The sequence below is a fragment of the Cetorhinus maximus genome, chromosome 16 (assembly GCF_964194155.1).
Source record: "Cetorhinus maximus chromosome 16, sCetMax3.hap1.1, whole genome shotgun sequence".
Lineage (NCBI taxonomy): Eukaryota > Metazoa > Chordata > Chondrichthyes > Lamniformes > Cetorhinidae > Cetorhinus > Cetorhinus maximus.
In genome coordinates this window covers 81687946-81710319 of record NC_135894.1, presented here as the reverse complement: position 1 = coordinate 81710319, position 22374 = coordinate 81687946, and the positions used below count along the sequence as shown (strand labels likewise).

The window sequence follows — 22374 nt, the reverse complement described above, 5'->3', positions numbered from 1 at the left end:
AGGTATTTATATTAGGTGATTTCAACTTTCCCAACATTAATTGCGAAAGACATAGTGTTAAGGGCTTGGTTGGAGTGGATTTCTTGAAATGTGTACAGCAGAACTTTTTAGGTCAATATGTAGAGGGTCCAACAAGGGATGGCGCAGTGCTGGACCTAATTCTGGGGAATGAAGCCAGACAGGTGGCTGAGGTGGTGGTGGGGGAGCATTTTAGTGATAGCGACCACAACATGGTACAAGTTAAGTTTGTTATGGACAAAGAAATAGACAAATTACAAAAAAATGTTTTGGATTGGGGGAGAGTGGATTTTAGTAAAATAAGGCAGGATCTGGCCAAGGTAGACTGGGAACAGCTACTTGTGGGGAAATCTACAGAGGAGCAGTGGGTTCAAAAGTGGCGTTCAAAAAGGAAATGGGGAAGGTACAGGCTCAACATGTTCCCTCTAGGGTGATAGGAAGGAGTAACAAGCCCAGAGAACTATGGATGACCAGAGATATTCAGGATACGATGAGAAGGAAAAGAGAGGCTTTTAGCAGGTACAAGGGAAGCAAATCAGCGGAGGCATTAGTGGAGTACAGAAAGTGCAGGGTGGAGCTTAAGAAAGCAATTAGGAGAGCAAAGAGGGGATATGAGAAAGCTCTGGCTGGTAAAAGTAGGGAAAACCCCAAGATATTCTATAAGTATATCAATGGGAAGAGGATAACCAGGGAAAGATTCGGGCCCATAAGGGACCAATGGGGCAATCTATGGGTGGAGCCAGAGGACATCGCTACAGTGTTGAACTAATACTTCACAACTGTCTTCACCCAAGAGAATGAGGATGAAGGTATCAAACTCGGGGAGAGAAACTGCGAGGTTCTTAAGCAAATTGATACAGGGAGCGACAAGGTATTGGAGGTGTTGGCAGGCTTAAAAGTGGACAAATCTCCAGGTCCGGATGATTTGTGTCCCAGACTGCTGAGGGAGGCAAGGGAGGAGATCGCAGGGGCTCTGACCCAAATTTTTAATTCCTCTCTGGCCACGGGGTAGGTGCCAGAGGACTGGAGAACAGCTAATGTGGTTCCGCTATTTAAGAAGGGTTGTAGAGATAAGCCAGGGAACTACAGGCCAGTGAGTCTCACATCAGTTGTAGGGAAACTATTGTAGAAAATTCTGAAGGAGAGAATCCATCTCCACTTGGAGAGGCAAGGTTTGATCAGGGATAGTCAGCATGGCTTTGTCAGATGGAGGTCATGCCCAACAAATTTGATTGAATTTTTTGAGGAGGTGGCTAGGTGTGTAGATGAGGGTAGTGCAGTAGATGTAGTTTATATGGATTTCAGCAAAGCCTTTGACAAGGTCCCACATGGGAGACTTATAAAGAAGGCAAATGCACATGGGATACAGGGTAATTTGATAAGGTGGGTTCAAAATTGGCTTAGTTGTAGGAGACAGAGGGTGATGACAGAAGAATGCTTTAGTGACTGGAAGCCAGTGTCCAGTGGCATACCACAGGGATCTGTGCTGGGTCCCCTATTATTGGTCATTTATATAAACGACATAGATGACTATGTGGGGGGGGTAGGATTAGTAAGTTTGGGGATGACACAAAGATCGGCCGGGTGGATAACAGTGAGTTTGAGTGTCTTGGGCTACAGGAAGATATAGACGGGATGGTCAAATGGGCAGATAAGTGGCAGATGGAATTTAACCCTGAAAAGTGTGAGGTGATAAACTTTGGAAGGAGTAATTTGACAAGGAAGTATTCAATGAACAGCATGACACTAGGAAGTTCTGAGTAACAAAGGAACCTTGGCGTGTGTGTCCATAGATCTCTGAAGGCGGAGGGGCATGTCAGTGGGGTGGTGAAAAAGGCATATGGGACACTTGCCTTTATCAGTTGAGGCATAGATTACAAAAGCAGGGATATCATGTTGGAGTTGTATAGAACCTTGGTGAGGCCACAGCTGGAGTACTGTGTGCAGTTCTGGTCGCCACATTATAGGAAGGATGTGATTGCACTGGAGGGGGTGCAGAGGAGATTCATCAGGATGTTGCCTGGGATGAAACATTTAAGTTATAAAGAGAGGTTGGATAGACTTGAGTTGTTTTCGATGGAGCAGAGAAGACTGAGGGGCGACCTGTTCGAGGTGTATAAGATTATGAAGGGCATGGACCGGGTGGATAGGGAGCAGCAGTTCCCCTTAGTTGAAGGGTCAGTCACGAGGGGACATAAGTTCAAGGTGAGGGGCAGGAAGTTTAGGGAGGATGTGAGGAAAAACGTTTTTACTCGGAGGGTAGTGACGGTCTGGAATGCACTGCCTGGGAGGGTGGTGGAGGCGGATTGCCTCACATCCTTTAAAAAGTACCTGGATGAGCACTTGGCACGTCATAACATTCAAGGCTATGGGCCAAGTGCTGGTAAATGGGATTAGGTAGGTAGTTAGGTCAGGTGTTTCTCACGTGTCGGTGCAGACTCAATGGGCCGAAGAGCCTCTTCTGCACTGTGTCATTTTGTAAATGGGCGACCCTTTATTTTTAAACAGTGACCCCTAGTTCTAGATTCTCCCACAAAAAGAAACATCCTTTCTACATCCACCCTGTCAAGACCCCTCAGGATCATATATGTTTCAATCAAGTCGCCTCTTTCTCTTCTAAACTCCAGATACAACCTGTAGCCTGTCCAACCTTTCCTCATAAGACAACCCACCCATCCCAGGTATTAGTGTGGTAAATCTTCTCTAAAATGTTTCCAATGCATTTAGATCCATCCTTAAATAAGGAGACCACAGTACTCCAGATGTGATCTCACCAATGCCCTTTATAACTGAAGCATAACCTCCCTACTCTTGTATTCAATTCCCTTCTAAATAAACGATAACATTCTATTAAGTTTCCTAATTACTTACTGTACCTGCATACTAACCTTCTGCAATTCATGCACTAGGACACCTAGATCCCTCTGCATCTCAGAGCTCTGCAATCTCTCAGCATTTAGATAATATGCTTATTTTTTATTTTTCCTGCCAAGATGGACAATTTCACCTTTTCCCACATTATACTCCATTTGCCAGATCTTTGCCCACTTATTTAACCTATCTATATCTCTTTGTAGCCTCCTTATGTCCTCTTAACATCTTACTTTCCTATCTACCTTTGTGTCATCAGCAAATTTAGCAACCATACCTTAGGTCCCTTCATCCAAGTCATTTATATAAATTGTAAAAAGTCAAGGCCCCAGCACTGATCCCTGTGGCACACCACTTGTTACAGCTTGCCAACCAGAAAATGACCTATTTATGCCTACGATCTGTTTCCTGTTAGCTATCCAATCTTCTATCCATGCCAACATCCTTGGGCATTCTCAAGCTTCATTTCTGAAAGAAGTCATATTCCCAAATCTATTTTTCCTTCTAAACATCATTCAATAACTCAGGCCTAACCGAAGACCATTTCCCAGACATACCTGCTCCTGTGCCCGAAGAATCATTGACATAGCCTCTACATCATATGGATTTTCTACAAGACGTTTCTGAGCTGTTGCTCTCTCACTCATTGTTACAGAGATATCCACTGCCTAGAAGATAAAATACTAACATTACCACATTGAGTGACTGAATTGCTGTGCTTTCATCTTTCTTTCAACAATTTTCGTCCTCTTTTCCTGAATGTCGACCCTTTTTGGAGACAGGTCACAGTACGGTAATTCATCCAAGAAACCAGTATTGGTGCATGAGCCTTGACGATGAGTGTCAACATGCTATTTGAATGCAGGGTTCAATCCTGTCCCCTGATGCCATTACACCGCTACTCAAAAGGAGTGCTAGACACAGACGACAAGCAATAACCACGACCGATTATCTCATCCCTGAAGAAGCACGAAAGCCAATTGTAGCAGCTCTTGCACTACTCTGGCTGAGGGCAACTAACTCAGCACACTCTGCTTATTGGGCCTGGAACCTACCTTGCTGCATAGCTTGGCTACACATTGGATAAACTAGGTGAGCCACAGAAACAGCAATTTTACCCCATGTCTAAGATGAAAAGCACCCCTCCCCCATTTCCATTTTTTCCTTCGGACAGTGGTTAATAAAGCAAAACGCAAATCAATTAATTCTATCAGTGAATTGGTGGATGTTGTTGCAAGGTGTACCTGAAAAATTAGAATAATAGATTTCAAACCTCAATTTCTATCAATATACGTAGATCTTCAAAAAGATATAATTTCCACATAAAAATTATGCCAGTTCTGTTGCACATTGTCCCAAAGTCTCTTGAGATCCATTAAAAAATAAGCACCTCCCACATGCAGAATAGTTATACCCAGTGTTTAATTGTTAACGGCACAACTCTCACCTGAGTATCAACATCTGTAAAGACATCATCTGTAGTCTCTTCACTGTCTTTCTCCACAGGAACCCAATCACCATAAACATTCAGCACCTCTTTCTTCCTGTGTTGTGTGCCAGAGGAGACTGGGAACTCCTTAGTCAAAGCCACCTGGGTTTTTGGTGTTGGTTTTACTGTGGCATTCTGGTGATAAAGGAAGAGTCAATGTTTATTTAAAACATCATCTAAACTTTCCTCTTCTAAACAGAGATGCTCTGATGTTGATCATGTCATTCGCTCCATGTCAGCAGGGTTGTAGAGCTAAGATTAGCCCTATCTTCCAAAAGGTCATCTACGAGAGAATAAGATCATGGTGTCAAAGTTTGGACTTTGCTGTCCTTTAGGGAGGAGGAAATGCTGTAATGGATGGATGCTTATGAGAAAGTTCACTATAATATTTTTTTAAAAAGCAGATTTAGGTTTAACACAATCAAGTATTATGCAGTGTTGAAAAAAAGAAACATACTGTCAAAGCTTTTCATCTTGCACTCATCAGAACAGATGCAAGAATGCCAGATTTCTGAGGGAGTAACAATTTATACTTCATGAGAAAAGAGTGCTGTTTGGTTGGAAAGTCAATGTTGATTGGTTGAGACATTGCCATGGAGAATGCACTAGGGAACTATTGTGCCCTATGCTTTGGTTTAATTCAAAAAAGGAGCAGTGCCTGGTCATGCTCTTTTTGCCTGCAGACAACAGGTCCCTGAATATGGTCATATGTAGTTTCTAGCATGTGTAAAGGAGCCATATTGCAAGCCTAATCTTAAATTGGTTGTTAGTGTAATTCTTAACACACTCAGGATTATTAAGTAATTGCTGTCCAATTGTGGAATCACATCTAATGTTAGACATTATGTTCTGAGTTTTACAAACACAGGCTGATCATGGTCAGTACTCTGCCTATTGTGAACAGCTGAAAGGACGTGCTCATTTATTTATAAAAGTCCTTTTTTTGCATTAGAATAATTATCACAATGGTGAATATACCTTTTGAATAAAATTTATTAGCATATTTTCAATTTATATTTCTCAACATATTAATCAAAATGCAAAATGTTGAATGAATGCATGTCTCATGTTTTGCAGGATTAGAAAAAAATCCTCACCATATAATGGAAGCACAAAATATTAGTTCTATTCTATATTATGGAAGATATGTAGAGCTTACATATGAAAATTAGTATCCAATATGCATAGAGGAGGAATCTAAACTGTTAATCTTTCTGGGCAGATTAGTTGCAAATATTAGAGTTCTGCCAGCCTTGGATTAGGAATTATAAAACATCAATTTCAAAGAATGCACAAAAATGCACTACTCCAAGCTAAATGACATATTTATTTCATCACCGAAACACATAAAAATATTCTCCCTCCCACAAATGAGCCAGTGAGGCTAACAGCATTCACCAATATTTATGTTCAATCTCAGGTACGAACGGATGCTCAGTTAAACACAAAAGTCAGGAAGTTGATGTCCAAGATGTGCCACTCCTTTGTAAACAACGTGAAAATGGCATCTCTCTGTCTGAATCCCCATTTAAATGTACTGCATGACGTGAAGTTCCTGTACTTGCGTCAGAAAGTTAGGGCTCGTCCATTTCAGTCCAGGCACCCTTTTTGATGATGTGATGTCTTAATTACTGCCAAAAAAAATGCTTCTCTGACGGTGGAAATTAACTTTTCATGTGCGGAGTCTGATTGCATCAGCTTTTAATTGTTGCAGCTTTTTTAAAAAAAAATTCATGTACTTTTTCTCTCCCTCCTAATGCAGTCTTTCCTTTGTTTACTTTGCTTTCCATGTCTGATTTGACATTGAATTCATTACTTTGATTTATACTTCCTGGTTCAGACTCTGTGATGCTCATTAACAATTCTTTAAGTTGCTTGATTTAAGGAGACATACAGCTTCTTGACCTGTTCACACAGGTCCCAGATGTCCTGTAGAGGCTTCCGTGCCATATCCACCTCCCACTCATGAAAACTTGCCATGCAAAAGCTCCTGGAAATTAAACGGCCAAGGGCAAGACTAACAATAGCAGGCACCTAGAGTGAATTTTGACCCATTGTTTGAAAGAACATGAGCAAGTTGAAAAATCATTCATGTATGCAACTTTCATAAGAACATAATAAATAAAGAAATAGAAACAGGAGTAGGCCATACTCTTCTCAAGCCTGCTCTGCCATTCACTAAGTTCATGGCTGATCTTCTATCTTTCCATTCCTAAACAAACGCATTCTATTTATGCTGTGTTCTTTGTGTGGTTTTAATCTTCCAATTTATTGATTAAAGGGGAATGCAAAGGGCCAGTGTCATCACTAACACAACGCCTATTCAGTTTCCTCCTCTGATTCCTCTGCATTATATTCTTTATAAAGAATATCCATTTCAGGCAGAGACTTATGATGGGATGATATCAGACACACTAATTCCCTCTCCAGTACCCCCTAAAATTATGATTAACCAAAACCTGAGGTAAAATAATCAGAACCAAGGGAAGAAATGTGTTACAGCACTTAATCTTTTGCTTACAAGTGTAACTGAACAAAAGCATTGCTCCAAACTGTTATTTATATTTGCTAATAATTCTCAATCATTCTGGGTACTTCTAGGTAAGGCTATTTTTTGTAATCAAAATAGTTGAAGTGCGCTGTTACTATAGTCTGTACAGCTAGTTTATTCTCTGGGTTTGTAGAAATTAATGCCCATTTTATGTATCAAATTCAAGTTGAATTGTACTTACAACCAGATACATCGCGGCAATACACATCTTTAATCTTTTATCAGTATAAATAATAAATCCTTTACAAATATACAGACACAGATATTCAATTTTAAAGGAAGATAATTAGAGTTGTGTGAAAGACAACTTTTCTTATCTCATTATGGCCCTAACATACAATTTCACTAAGTTGCTATGGGGGTTTTGCAAAGTCGGTCCCACACCCTGTTTCTTCCCAACTCCCAAGATGTTAAGCAGAAGCTGTACGTCTTTCCCAAGGGAGATGGATGAGGTGGGGCGTGTAGAGTAATGGGATAATGTGATCAAGGAAACTATAGATGATGCATAATGTCCCAAGATGCTTCATGGGAGCATTACCAAACAATATTTGGCACTAAACTACCATAAGATATTAAGACAAAAGCTTGGTCAAAGAGGTAGATTTTAAGGACCATCTTAAAGTTAACAGAGGTAGAAAGGTGGAGCGGTTTAGGGAGGCAATCACAGTGCTTAAAGCCAAGGCAGCTGAAGGCTAATGGTGGAGCAATAAAAAATTGGGGTTGTGCAAAAGGCCAGGGTTGAAAGGGCATGGGGCAGGAGGGGTTAGAGATAAGGAGGGTGTCAGTGATGGAGCAATTTGAAAACAAGGATGAACATTTCTAAAATCACGGCATGCTGGTCACAGAACCAATGTAGGTCAGCAAGCACGGAGGTGATTGAATGGGATTTGGTATGAGTTGTTACAGGCAGCAGAATTTTGGATGAACTCAAGTTTACGGAGGGTACAAGGTGGGAGGGCGACCAGGACAGCACTGGACTAATCAAGTCTAGATAAGAGTTTCAGCAGCAGATGATCTGAGGCAGGGACAAAGACACAGGTGGAGATAAGTGGGGTTCTGGTGTTGGAGAGGATTATGACCAGCCAAAAAAGTAAGCATTCGCATTAATACCATGCTTTTTGAGGCCTTAGCACATCTCATAAATGCTTCACACTTCTGAGGTGTAGTGATTGTTTTATTAAGTAAATGCAGCAGCCAGTTTGTATGAAAGTGTTTCATAGTCCAAAGAACAATAAATAACTTGTATTTATAGAAGCGCCTTTAGTGTAATAAAATGTCCCTAGGCCCTTCACAGAGGCATTGCAAAACAAGATACTGAGCCACATAATAGATACTAGGGCAGATAACCAAAACCCTGTCAAAGAGTGTCTTCAGGAAGAAAGTGATATGGAGAGGCTGAGAGATTTGGGGAAGGTATTCAGGTGATCAGGGCCTAGACAGCTGAAGGCATGACCATCAATGGGGAATGATTAAAATCAGGGATGCACAAGGGGCCAGAATTAAAGGAGCACAAATATCGCAGAGGATTGTAAGACTGGTGGAGATTACAGAGATAGGGAGGAGTGAGGCCATGGAGCAATATGAAAACACTTGAGCAGAATTTTAAAATCAATGCATTGCTTAACCTGAACCAGTGTAGGTATGAGAGCAAGTGGTGAAGGGGTTGAGAGTTGGTGGTGAGGTAAAGCCAGGTGTCTTCAGCATATATGTGGAACCTGACATGTTTTCAACTGACATTGTCAAGGAGCAACATGTAAATAAAAAATAGGAGGGGCCCAAGGATAGATCCTTGGGGGACATCAGAGTTAACGGTATGGGATTGGGAAGAGAAGCCAGTGATGACGATTCTCTAATTAAGTCACTAGTTAAATATTTGATTGTATTCACTGAGTGATGAATGTTAGCCAGAAAATAGGAGAATTACCCTACTCCTCTTCATAGTGCCCTGAGATCTTCTCCAACTACCTGAACATATTGGGTCTCAATTTAATGTCCCATCCCAAAGAGACACCTCAAATGCTAGAGAACTCTCAGCAGCCTTCCAAATGCAATACTTTATGCTTATCTGCATTAAATTTTACTTGACTTTTTTCTACGAATATACATATTTTACCCAACTCATTCTGTAATTTCAGTGTTGACTCCTTTAATTCCACTTCCTCGCTAGTTTGGTATCATTTGCAAATATGCATTATTTCTGAATCAAAATGATTGATATAATTTAGGTACCTAACCCAGAAAGCCTCCAGGTTCGATTCTCAGTCTAAGTTGAGTTAGCTGACCTCTACCTGTAGACAGTTGTATATCTTGAAGTGCTAATAGTTATACTTTTCACTTAACATCTGACAGTGTTACAGATTGGCTAATGTGGCTATCAAATTTTATTGCAAAGCTATCAGTAGCATAACGAGCCCATTTACTAGAAATGTTCAGTGAAAAAAATTGTCAAATGTAATATATAACTACAAGTTTATTCTGGATCTATGCAAACAAGTATCTGCTAAATTATTACAACCAATGTTCTACGTGATGAATTAGGGATTTAAATACATCTGTAGCTGTATACTTGAAGTGGGCCTCATGTTCAATCCCTGGTTTGGTACTGAAATAATCTCAGACTGGACAGGAGTTAAAGAATTACATTTCATTTTAGCATTTTGAGGTAAAAAAGGAGAAATTTTTAAAACAGTTCCTAACCTGCTGAAAAATGCACTTGTATGGATGTTGGGCAAGGATGGGATCAAGCTTGCCACAGATGTTCTCCATGTTCAAAATGCCTGTCCAATACTCCGCTCCTGGGTCTAAACATTAAAAGTGTGAATTTCAACCAAAAACAAAGGACTTGTCTCAAAAATGTTTCTGTGCATTGGTACAAGTTACTTTTGTGATCGGATGACAGTATGTGATTATAGTAAATAGTATTAAAAGTTTTTAAATATTCAAATTGCACGTTGTTGACCACAATGTATTTCAGTTGATGTCCTTCAATGTTTTAGAACCAAAAACTACATCTTGTTTGATTATCAGGAGTCAGTTGCCAATATCACTAATCAACAGGCCAATATCTAAACTTCAAAACTCCAATTCCATTAAAGTCAATTATTACATTGCTGTGTTTCTTTTGTTGTTGGATTGTTGTCCCCTCCACCCTGAACAGAACAATACCTGATGTATGGTTCCATGGATGCTAAGCATCATCCAGTTCATAACCCATTTACTAAGTAAGATAACAGATGAACTTCTGCTAAAATTCAAGTTAGACAATCTTTAGTGATTTATGTAGCTTAAAACTGTAAAACTACCCCCAAGTAAATCTCTCTGCCTTTGACAAATGCACAGTGCAAGACAAAATGCAAGAACGTCTCAAGTGGGAAATTAATTTTAAAAATTAAGTGTACGAAAACTTTCTATTTAGAATAGGCTCTGGTTCCAAACCCCAAAATGAAAGGCAAAACTATGTAATTTATATCCAAATATTTCAATGACTTTCTTCCAGCATTTTGGTTGTGAAACATTGGAATAAAATATTAATAATGAAGACTGTGCCTAACTCAGCTTGAAATTGTGGCAAATAATCTTTAATGATTGACATTGAAGATCGATACAAAATGTGACTATGTCCTTCAGGTTACATAATAAAATTACCAGTTAGTAAGAACATTATCTCATGTGGCATTCAGCCACATAGAGCAAGATGTCCCAAGTTCCTATTGCTTTGGTTATTTAATCTCAGCCACAGTTGCAGCAGAAGTGTGATAATTGGTATAGGTGCCTTTCCCCCCATCACGGCTGATCATTGTCCAGTACACCTGGCACAAATCACACTATGTGAACAGCATCAGACTTGCGAGTGCCTCCTCCCCAAAGCAAACAGTCTGACATCTTCTCAACTCATACATGCAGAATATGTAGCCACACCCCAAAGAGAGTCAATGTTTTCAAGAGAGGAGGGGAGGGAGAAAATGCAATTTAAAAGACTTGAAATAATTAACAATACTGGGATACATGCTCTGTAGAAATTTCTAAGGTGCTGAAAACCATTTTCAAAGGAACTCAATCACTTTCATGACAGCACAGCCACTTTTCAAAAAGAACGAGGGAACCATAGCAGCAGTACACTTAAAAAAGGTTAAACAAAATTCAATTGAAAATTCTGTCTTCCCACTAAACCACACAGAGAAGTGGAATATAAAGAAAATGAGAAGAAAACATTGTTTAAAAACATCTCGTTCTCTGATAGCTGAGTGTAGATAAGCAATACATGGTCTGTACGGCTTAATATCACACTAAAGTCCCAAGTTATCTTGGAATAGAATCATTGAATGATATAGCACAAGAGACGGCCATTTGGCCCATTGTGTCTGTGCTAGTACTTTAGTAGAGGTAGTCAATTAATCCCATTCCATTGTACTGAATTCAGAAAACATTAGCATCAATTTTCCCGTGTTAGGGGAAGAGAACAATTTTTTAAAAGTGTTCCCATTCTTGATTGCCATGTCAGCTGGAAGTGTGCATTCATGGACATAACAAAACAGGAAATGAGCCTGTGGGAGCTTTTCTTATCCAAGTAGGGCACCAGCATTTAAATACATGAAGGTTCTTGCAAAGGCTAGCAGTAAGAATTGAACCCCGGTATGGGCCACCATCTTTTGGAGAGGAGTAAAGAGAGAAAGTAAAAAAAAAAATAAGTAACTGCAAACCAAAATGTTTTAGTTAATATTCAGTGAAGGTAAATAAATTATAAAAGCAGCAAAAATGCTGAAATGAAAAAAAGAGGGAATCTCATAAAAAATGTTAATGGTTTAGCCTGGACAAAAAAAAGGTAATAATACCCATTATTTGTTCCGCATGATTCAATGGGTAATATACTATACAACGTGGTATTTGGTCATATAGACAAGGTTTATTATTATCAGATTTGATTACTGTATATGTTCCAAGCCATAGCTGGAGCAAAATTGGCATTAGCATCCTTAGTTTAGTGAAGAGAAAAATCCAGTCAGGTTACTAAACAGTAATCCCTACCGGATGGTGAGCATGTGGATGTAGACTGTGGGCAGGATTTGTCTCAGCTGTGATGCTCTCTGATAGTATAAATTCTTTCAAGGTCCTGCCCCATTCTATCTCTGTAACCTCCTCCCACAACCATCCCTGAACCCACTCCACATTTGACTCTTGCCTCTTGTGCATCTTCCCTCCACCCACACCACCCCTGTAACCCTACCCCACCCCCCCAACTCCACTTCAGCCTCTCATTGGCAACCATGTCTTCAGTTACCTAAGCCCCACTCTCTTGATTTCTTTCCCTAAAAACCTCCGCTTCTTTGCTCTTTATCTTGCTCGCATCCTTCTCAAAATCCAAATCTTTGACCAAGCTTTTAGCCAATCCTCCTTAATATCTTTGTTGCTTTGGTGTCCATTTTCTGATTATGCCTCTGGGACATTATGTGCCTAGGGAAATTTTTTTTACAATAAAGTTACTATATAAATACAAATAGTTGTTGTAATTCACCAACAATCAATAGTTAGACTGACTAAAGTACAAGAGCTATTTGAGGACAGCTGGAAAATTCAAGGGGAAGCCAGCAAGTTATTTGGCATGTGTGAGATAGAGTGGTGTTTACCTTCCAAACTTTAGGACTGGTCTATTAGGTGAGAATGGTCTTTTCCAGCCTCATAACTTCTTAAGTGCCTATGATTGCTGTCTTATTGAACCATGCACCAGTCTGGAATAGCACCCTCAAAGAGGTGGGGGTAGGGGGAATAAGAAAATTAAAAGAACTATAATCACAAAATATTAGTGTAATAATTTTATTACAGAGATGACAGCTCAAATGACAAGTTCTGGAATGAAAGACACACACAAAATTAAAAACCAGCGGTGTCAAACAATAGCTAAAAATGTATTACACATTGATGAATATAGTAAAATGAAATCTTTTCGTCCAGCAGCAAGACAAAAAGCTCAAACACACCGGGAAACTCCAGACCAGATCACATACTGTCCCTGGCTGAAGCAGCACACAAGTCTTTTTCAGGATCATGAAATTGCCTCTTCTGACGTTAGCTGAATTGCAGTGCCAAAGTCTGAATCAATGTTAATGAGCAACACAGTTTGTAACAAAAGGGAGGAATCTGCACCTATCCTTCTTGGGATGCTTAGGGCAACTTCCAACTGCTGTGGCGTTTGGAATAAGCTACTTCTACTTATCCCAGTCTAAATGGGAATTGACGAATAGGCTCTGAAGAAGGGCTCAGTTTTGGACGTTTTTTTTTCCAACCTTGAGGAAAACATGCCTGACGTGGTCGATCCACTGCTTCATCAAAAGAGTGCTTTCAGAAAAAGAAAGAAGTAAATAACGAACATCTGGTGCTTCAGGTAGACTTCTCTGAAACTACACAACCCAGCACCAAATGAATTTCAATGTGCTCACTGGAACCAAGCTTGGACCACAATCTTCAATGCTGTAGACATAGCACCTGCAAAAGCTTTCTATTGTGGGTAGCTGGATAATGGTTTAAATACTGGATTCTGGGGGGATGGCAGAAAAACATATTAAGAAACAATTTTGAATCAAGGTTAAAAGTTTTTATTTCCCCCACCCCTTCAATATTCCTCCCATCTCGCCTAAAGATTCCAACTCACAGTGAGTTACGTTCCAAAGGTATTTTCAGTCCCAATACACCACATCTAAGTGGCCATTCTACTCATATAGCCAGCACAGAGAATGACAGCAGTTATTTCCAACAATACAGCCTGTCCTGAACAATATTCATACATGACCAACTTTCCAGGAGTCACTGGACAGTGATCAAGAATGAGAACTGAGACCAATTTTTTTTTTCCTTCTCTGTTCCAAACACTCTTGAGGTTTAACATATTGCACTTACTGCCATTCCAGCTGAGATCAGCTAGTTTAGCATAGACTGGAAATCAGCCTGGCTCTTCCTGGTCCACACGACTCATTAATAGATGCTTCAAATAACTACTTCTATAATCCTAAGAAAAATCTGTCAAGAAACACTTCAGTTACTTTGTAAAGTCTCCCATTAGTCAATAAATCACGTGGACAAATGTAAAACACTACAGGATATTAGTATAAATAGATACACTGCATATAATTCAGATCTATCTAAAATCCAAGCAGTCTTCATCGAGGAGTAAAAGCTTCAGCTCAGCAGGACTCCGACCTGTACTACGAACAAGCCAGTGGTTATTAAGGGCAGCTAGCAGTAAATTAATAGTAGAGGGGGAAACTAATGAAACTTCACAGTTGAGTGAGAATACGTTAGGGTGATTCAGAATGGGGTCCTAGCCCTAGCTGCTCACGAAAGAGAGCAGTGGGGTGTAGTGGGAGGGGGAAAAGAGGAAACAGTAAAAAGTCAACAAACAAAAATCAATGCAATGATACCAAAACATTTTAAGTTTCGGGTATTTTACTAATAAAATTAAAACATTTAATTACCATTCAGCATCTGAAATTTTAGGGGAAAACAAGTGGGTGGCTAAGCTGACACAGACAGCTAAGGGAGTTGCCGCAGAGCCAATTGCGATTGTACAGAGTGACAAGTTGTAGGCAAAACTAACTTTAAATTTTTTAATGGAAAAACTAGCACAAAGTATGACAAAAATGTGAAAACAGGAAATCAGGGGGTGTAGAAAGGAAGTGTGCCGACATAAATTTTATATATAATTGATTTTGAAGATTACCATATTTTACTAAAGCACATCTATGCAATGAAGTCTGCATTCCTCACAAAATACTCTTAAATATTAGACAATTAATATCAGTAAACTTTGAAGATTTCTTGCATAGGTTGGAATGTTCCATCTTTTGTGAAAAAAACCTAGCTCATGACCTGCCTGGGAAAACCCTACTAAAACATTTTCATAGTGTTCAGTTGTCACTTTCATTGTGGACATTTCAGTGTTAACTCTCCAAGAGGAGAATTTTCGAGCACAATGCAAACAACTTCCCGACAAGTGCTCTCTTAAAGCCAAGTTCCATGCTGGCAGTTCAAAGTTGGAAAATTTATTCTTCTGCTGTATTGCTGCCTACAAGTCTTAATATTGCATTTTTTTTATCCCACTCTCAGCAAATTTTCTCCACTTACTGAGGGTACTAAGTTACCCTGCAGGATGATTCTTCGGAAATTACCTATCTTAAGGTGCCATAACCAAGCGGCCACTCTTCACAATTGATTCCACTGAACATCAGCAGGCCACTTAACTTGTAGGACGCTAAGTTAAGCCAATCCTGTTCTCACCGGACATCCACATGTGCACATTCCAGTAGGATCAGAGGTGTCAGCTGTGGCTCAGTTCATAGCACCCTCGCCTTTGAATCAGAGGGTTGTGGGTTCATGTCCCACTCCCGGAAACCAAGAACTGTGATTGTACTTGAAAGAGTTGCAATCTGTGACTGTTGATAACTGGAAAGAGTTTCCAGTAGGACCAGCAGACTGTGATTAAGATTCTATATTTTCACTATACACCATGGGGATGCTGAAACACCAATGGTCAGTCCAGCTAATTGAGCAGTGACTGAAAATCAGACTTGGGACCTTCTGCTGTGCACAGCTTTGTGCTACAAATGACACTGTTCGTAACCGTTAGGCAACTGGGGCAACTATCCCTAATTATTACATCAAATAGCTGTTAATGTAGAAAGTAGCAAATAAGCAACATCTAAATGGATTGCAAAAATACATTACTTACATTTAAGTTGAAAGAAATGGGTTTCAGTTCATTAACTTTAATTGGTTGATTAATGAATGATTCATCCTCTTCAGAGACATGAGGCTTGTTACCCAATTCATTATCATCATTGCTCTCAACAATTTTCTTGCATTTCTAAGGAAGAAATATCCAGATGGTGCACAAAAAGATGAATATAAACAAAAGAGCAAATGCTATTAAAGATACTGCAACTAAATCCTTTCATCGCCATTGTGAGGAAACACTATGTAGAGTTGTGGGGTATAATTTTTATCCAAAAACAGCTCCTAGGATGGCACAGTTAGTAAATTTGCTGCTGTGGTTAGGAGTTAAGCCATGAAAGATCCCTGGTTTTCGTGGTAATGTGCTGTAATTGGGTTTCTATACCCCTTTATGTGAGGGGAAAATGAGGGGGGAAGGGAACAGGTGAGGTGAGGGGGGGAGGCAAATGGGAGAAGCAAGGGGGGATGGAAACGGGAGAGGGCGGGGTGGGGGCGGGGGGAGTGAAACGGGAGAGGCGACGGGGAGGGGAGGGGAGGGAAACAGTAGGGGCGAGGGCAAGAGGGAGGCAAATGGGAGAGGGGACGGGGAGGAGGAGGGAAAGGGAAAGGGGAAAGGGGAAACGGGAAAGGAAGGGGGAGGGAGAGGGGAGGCAAGGGGGAGGGAGAGGGGAGGCAAGGGGGAGGGAGAGGGGAGGCAAGGGGGAGGGAGAGGGGAGGCAAGGGGGAGGGAGAGGGGAGGCAAGGGGGAGGGAGGGGGGAGGGAGAGAGGAGGCAAGGGGGAGGGAGGGGGGAGGGAGAGGGGAGGCAAGGGGGAGGGAGAGGGGAGGCAAGGGGGAGGGAGAGGGGAGGCAAGGGGGAGGGAGAGGGGAGGCAAGGGGGAGGGAGAGGGGAGGCAAGGGGGAGGGAGAGGGGAGGCAAGGGGGAGGGAGAGGGGAGGCAAGGGGGAGGGAGAGGGGAGGCAAGGGGGAGGGAGAGGGGAGGCAAGGGGGAGGGAGAGGGGAGGCAAGGGGGAGGGAGAGGGGAGGCAAGGGGGAGGGAGAGGGGAGGCAAGGGGGAGGGAGAGGGGAGGCAAGGGGGAGGGAGAGGGGAGGCAAGGGGGAGGGAGAGGGGAGGCGAGGGGAAGGGGCGTGGAGAGGGAAGGGGACGGGAAGAGAGGGGGAAGGGGAAGGGGGAAGGCGAGGTGGGAGGAGGCGAAGCGGGGGAGTGCGCAGCGAGGGTGGCAGGGCAGCAAGGAGGAGGGAAACGGGAGAGGGGAGGGAGTGGGAAACAGGAGTGGGAAGCAGGAGAGGGAAATTGGAAGCGGGGTGGGGAAATAGGAGGGAGAAACATGAGGGGCGATGGGGAAATGGGGGTAGGGGGAGTGGGAAAACGAGAATGGGAGGAGTGGGAAATGGGTTTGGCTACTTTCCCTGCTTGGTGACCACACTGTTGATCACCTTGACTTTCAATTAGATTGAAGCTGATGTCGGGAAAGGGAAAATCCACACCACAGAGACTATTATATCTTTGTTGGCAGTTTTCTTTGAGGTCAACAGCAAGCGTCATCGCTTTGTGGCTGACTGCAAAGTCCAGGGCTATAAATGTAGTTTACTCAACAGTTGTTTATAAAATTGTGAAATTATTTCTCAGTTCCATCGGTTCTCCAGTTATGTCGTTTGCATTTCCTCAGGCATCCCAAAAGTCATTCTAATACAATTGTGTTCCAAGCTTGTTATCATTCTCAGTCATCTCTTTTGTTAAACCTCCTCTGCAATTTTAAACCCCACCCCACTACCCCTCCACTCCCCCCACCTTGCTCCAGATTGCAACTGCAGTATGGTTCCATGGGCATTGGTTATCTGCCAGTTCTCTGGTCATAATTCACACTTGAATCTAGACAATGAGTGTTGAGTTCCCAATCTCAACCAACTGTGCAGGTCCACAGGGTGGAAAGAAAAAACAAAAAAATCAGGCTTAAGAGTGATCCCCAGGCTACTGCCATGCACTTTCAAACAGCTAGCTCAGAGACACTTTGGCAAAGATATGGCAATAGGTCATGAACCTTCCGGTGCTTTAAGCCACAGGTCTCTAGAAATCAAGAAAACGCAGAGAAATCAAAAGGCAAAAAATTACAATGTAAAAATCAATATTTACCTCTGTGAGTTCTTCTATTGATGAACAACCTATTTTTTTGATGATCACATTTTTAACAAGGGGCACAACAGGTTTCAGGTTTGCTGGCAAAGGCATACCAGCTTTGGCACACATGGCTGCAGCATTGGCTTTTGCTATCTCTAGCAATTGTGCTTTATCTGTAAGAAATATAAATCCTCAGTATATTTTTGGTCAGTTCTGGAGCAAGATAACTTACATGTTTGCTCTCTTTCCCTCAAAAGCAGTATTTTTCAATGTGGCAGAATTATTCACACACAAATTACAATTCTTTTAAAAACAGCTGTCATTAATTAATGAAAGCTTCACAATAGCACAAACTGCAAGGAGTCCATTTTCCAAGATCAAGGAAAGGGTCGACTATCAGCCCACGGTCCCTTAAGAATGCTGGCTTCTGCGATTGAATCCAGCAGATGCTAATGGGATAAATGTCCCTCCGTTTTGATAGGTATATGGATCTTATCAGAACCAAATCTGGCCAATGTTAGCACAATTTAAATGGTTTCTTCCAAACTGGGGTCAATCAAACTGAAATGCCACAAAAATAGCCAATGTGGAAAGGGAAAATACTAACATGCTTGCAGCAGGGACAGTTGCTGAATTTAGGGTACACTGTTAGGTAGTACAGACAAGGTTTTTTTTAAACTATAAAGCACTATTGCTTTATCACTAAGTAAATTCTAGCTCTTGCATCCCCACCATGAAAAAGTCAATCCCAGCCATTTCTTGATAAGAAAGTGTAGTAGTGAAGAAAACCACACCTTAAAAAAAAAGTTGCATCTTACCCAAGTCTGTGAGGCGCTCAGGTGTTCCGCTGGCACTCTGTCTCCTTAAAGGAGATCTGGATCTCCTCCGCCAATCAGGTGACCTCCTTGTCCTCACAAGCCTACTATGGTATGCTCTAGAACTTGGTTGATGACATCTCCTGTCACTGGACCTTGATCTAGGTCTTGGTGAGTGTGATCGCTTGACTCTGGATTTTGATCTCATGGGAGATCCTGAACAAGTCCTACTCCTGTGTTTTGAACGTGAACGTGACCTAGAACAATGCCGTGATTTTGATTGCTGTTTGGTCCTTGTTATAGAGTGTGACCTTGATCTACTGTGTAACCTTGAAGGAGACCGAGATTTCGATTTTGACGGTTGTTCATTCTTTGCTATAGAGTGAGAACTAGACTGTTTCCTTTTAGACTTTGGGGATAATTCTGTGTGTTTCTTCTGTTCTCTTGAGGTTGATTTTGACCGAAGTTGAACTGGTGACAGTCGTTTCCTGGAATATGAACTCTGGGGTGTATGATGCCGACTGCTGGAGCCGGCATGTGATTTCTTTACAGGAGAATGTTGAGAGTGGGAATGCAGTTGGGACTTGTGATGCTTTGTGGACTTTGAATGAGATCTTGACCGACTTCTTTTTGTTCTCCTTGTCTCAGTTCTGTTATTTTTACTCTTTTCGTCAACAGTCTGAGTAGATTTTGACTGTACGTTGTCCGAACCACTACTATGAAACAATGTGGATTCTTGGTTCTGTTCACTAGCTAATGCTGCAGCCAATAATCCAGAAACATTTCCAACTGTCATACATTCCTTACTAACATTTATGTCAGCAACACTGTTCTCTTTGACATGTAGACTTTTGTCACAATTGTCCTGTAACAATGGCTTCTTTTCAACCACAAAGCTTTCTTTCCCAACTCCCATTGTTACAACAGTATTTGTATCAGCTCCTTCATCAAATGCATTTTTATTTGACCCAGTTCTGCTTGATTTTGTCAAAAGGGAGATATTTTTATTCTTCCTGCTGCTACATTCATTGTTTAAAGATGACTTAGACTGAGATTGTGATTGTAACTGTAAGCCGGACTGTGCTTTCCGACTCGAACGAGATCCTGAGCGAGACCTAGAACGGTCTTTCTTTTCGTCTTTCTTTCTCCTCTTCTTTTTCTTCTTCTTTTTGCTTTTGTGCTTGTGATGATGCTTGTGTTTATGTTTTTTGTTTTTTCGTCTTGATGGAGTTATACTATCTTCTTTATTATCCAAAGCTGGGGATTTAATTTGTTCTGCTGCTACACTTTCTGCAGTTAAATTCTCCTTATCTGAATAAGAAAAGAAAATGAAAAACTAGAGGCAGTGGCCAACATAAAGATTCAAACCACAAGTTCAATTTTGCTCTACACCAAAAATTGTTGCACATAAGTTTAAAAAGTCAGAATCAAAAATACATCACACAGTACAAAGGCAATGGAGATTATGATAAACCTTTATAAAGCACTGGCTTAGCCTTAACTGGAGTGCTGTGTACATTTCTGGCCATACTTCAATAAGGACATGAAGACTTCAGAGTGAGTGCAGGGAAAGATTTATGAGAATGGCTCCAGAGATGAGAAACTTTAGTTACATGGATAGATTAGAGAAGCTGGGATTGTTCTCTTTAGAGAAGAGAAGATTGAGAGGAGATTTGATAGAGATGTTCCAAATTTTGAGGGGTCTAGACAAGGTAGAGAGAGAAACTGTTCCCATTGATGGGAGGGTCAAGAACCAAAAGTCACTGATTTAAAGTGAATCAAAAGCGACATGAAGAAAAACTTATTTTACGCAATGAGTGATTAGCATCTGGAGTGCACTACCTGAAAGGGTTGTAGAGGCAGATTCAATTGTGGCTTTTAAATGCACATAAAGCAAGGGGAAAGGGCAGGTGAGTAGAATTAGCTAAATTGCTCTTGCAGAGAGCTAGTAGGGAATTGATGGGCTGAATGAATTCCTCCTGTGCTATAGCCATTCGATGGTTTTATTCTATTTGTACATTCAATTCTCAGTCAGAAGAATTCTACATATATTATACAATTGAGCAAATTCAAATAGACTTCTTTTTATTCATTCATGGGATGTAGGAGTTGCTGGCTAGGCCAGCATTTGTTGCCCATCTCTAACAGCCCTTTAGAAGGGGATGGTGTGCTGCCTTCTTGAACCACTGTAGTCCAAGTGGTTTAGGTACACCCACAGTGCTGTTAGGGAAGGAGTTCCAGGATTTTGACCCAGCAACAATGAAGGAACAGCGATATATTTCCAAGTCATGATAGTGAATGCTTTGGAGAGGAACTTCCAGGCGGTGGTGTTCCCATGCATCTGCTACCCTTGTCCTTCTAGATGGTAGTGGTGTTTGGAAGGTGCTATCTAAGGAGACTTGGTGAGTTCTTGCATTGCATCTTGTAGATGGTACACACTGCTGCTACTGTTCATCAGTGGTGGAGGGAGTGAATGTTTGTGGATGGGGTGCCAATCAAGTGGGCTGTTTTATCCTGGATGGTATCAAGCTTCTTGAATGCTGTGGGAGCTGCACTCATCCAGACAAGTGGAGTGTATTCCATCACAGTTCTGACCTGTACCGTGTAGATGGCGGATAGGCTTTGGGGAGTCAGGGGGTCAAGTTACTCACCACAGGATTCCTAGCCTCTGACCTACTCTTGTAGCCACAGTATTTATTTTTGGCTGGTCCAGTTTAGTTTCTGGTGAATGGTAACCCCCAGGATGTTGATAGTGGGGGAATTCAACGATGGTAATGCCATCTCTTGTTGGAGATGCTCATTGCCTGGCACTTGTAAGTGAGCGTTACTTGCCACTTGCCAGTCCAAGCCTGGATATTGTCCAGGTCTTGCTGCATTTGGGCATAGACTGCTTCAGTATCTGAGGAGTCGCGAATAGTGCTGAACAATGTACAATCATCAGCGAACAAAACTACTTCTGACCTTTTATGGAAGGAAGGTCATTGATGAGGCATCTGAAGTTTGGGTTCTAGGTTTGGACCTAGAACACTACCTGAGGAACTCCTGCAGTGATGTCCTGAAGCTGAGATGATTGACCTCCAACAACCACAACCATCTCACTTTGTGCTAGGTATGGCTCCAACCAGTGGAGAGTTTTCCCCCTGATTCCCATTGACTCCAGTTTTGCTAGGGCTCCTTGATGCCACACAGTCAAATGTTGCCTTGATGTCAAGGGCAGTCACTCTCACCTCACCTCAGGTGTTCAGCTCTTTTGTCCATGTTTGAACCAAGGCTGTAATGAGATCAGGAGCTGAGTGACCCTGGCAGAACCCAAACTGAGTGTCAGTGAGCAGGTTATTGCTAAGCAAGTGCCGCATGATAGCACTGTTGATGACACCTTCCATCACTTTACTAATTATCGAGAGTAAACTAATGGGGTGGTAATTGGCCAGGTTGTAATTGTCCTGCCTTTTCACACATTGTGAATCTTCCACATTGTCAGGTAGATGCCAGTGTTGTAGCTGCACTGGAACAGCTTGACTAGGGGCACGGCAAGGTCTGGAGCACAAGCCTTCAGTACTATTGCCAGAATATTGTCAGGGCCCCTAGCCTTTGCAGTATCCAGTGCCTTCAGCCGTTTATTGATATCACGTGGAGTTAATTGAATTGTCTGAACACTGGCATCTGTGATGCTGGGGACCTCCGGAGGAGGCCGAGATGGATCATCCCCACATGGCACTTCTGCTGAAGGTTATTGCAAATGTTTCAGCCTAATCTTTTACACTGATGTGCTGGGCTCCTCCATCATTGAG

General features: G+C 41.6%; 2 protein-coding genes across 5 annotated transcripts in view; one reads left to right on the top strand and one right to left on the bottom strand.

The window, feature by feature from the left end:
- Window positions 1-6421, top strand: part of donson (DNA replication fork stabilization factor DONSON) — a 57214-nt gene extending 50793 nt beyond the window's left edge. Inside the window, exon 12 of one of the 2 annotated variants that reach the window (XR_013579207.1) lies at window positions 6296-6421. The gene's annotated coding sequence lies outside the window, so the exon portion shown is untranslated. The remainder of the gene's footprint in view (window positions 1-6295) is intronic. The other variant, XR_013579205.1, reaches the window with a different exon arrangement.
- Window positions 1-22374, bottom strand: part of sonb (SON DNA and RNA binding protein b) — a 55115-nt gene that overhangs the window by 16291 nt on the left and 16450 nt on the right. For all 3 annotated transcript variants that reach the window (XM_078560212.1, XM_078560211.1, XM_078560213.1), the window contains 5 exons: window positions 18587-19894; window positions 17784-17941; window positions 15649-15783; window positions 4337-4513; window positions 3447-3557 (listed from right to left, as the gene is read on the bottom strand). In XM_078560212.1, coding sequence (XP_078416338.1) covers window positions 3447-3557; window positions 4337-4513; window positions 15649-15783; window positions 17784-17941; window positions 18587-19499 — 1494 coding nt within the window. In that variant the 5' untranslated portion in view covers window positions 19500-19894. The remainder of the gene's footprint in view (window positions 1-3446; window positions 3558-4336; window positions 4514-15648; window positions 15784-17783; window positions 17942-18586; window positions 19895-22374) is intronic.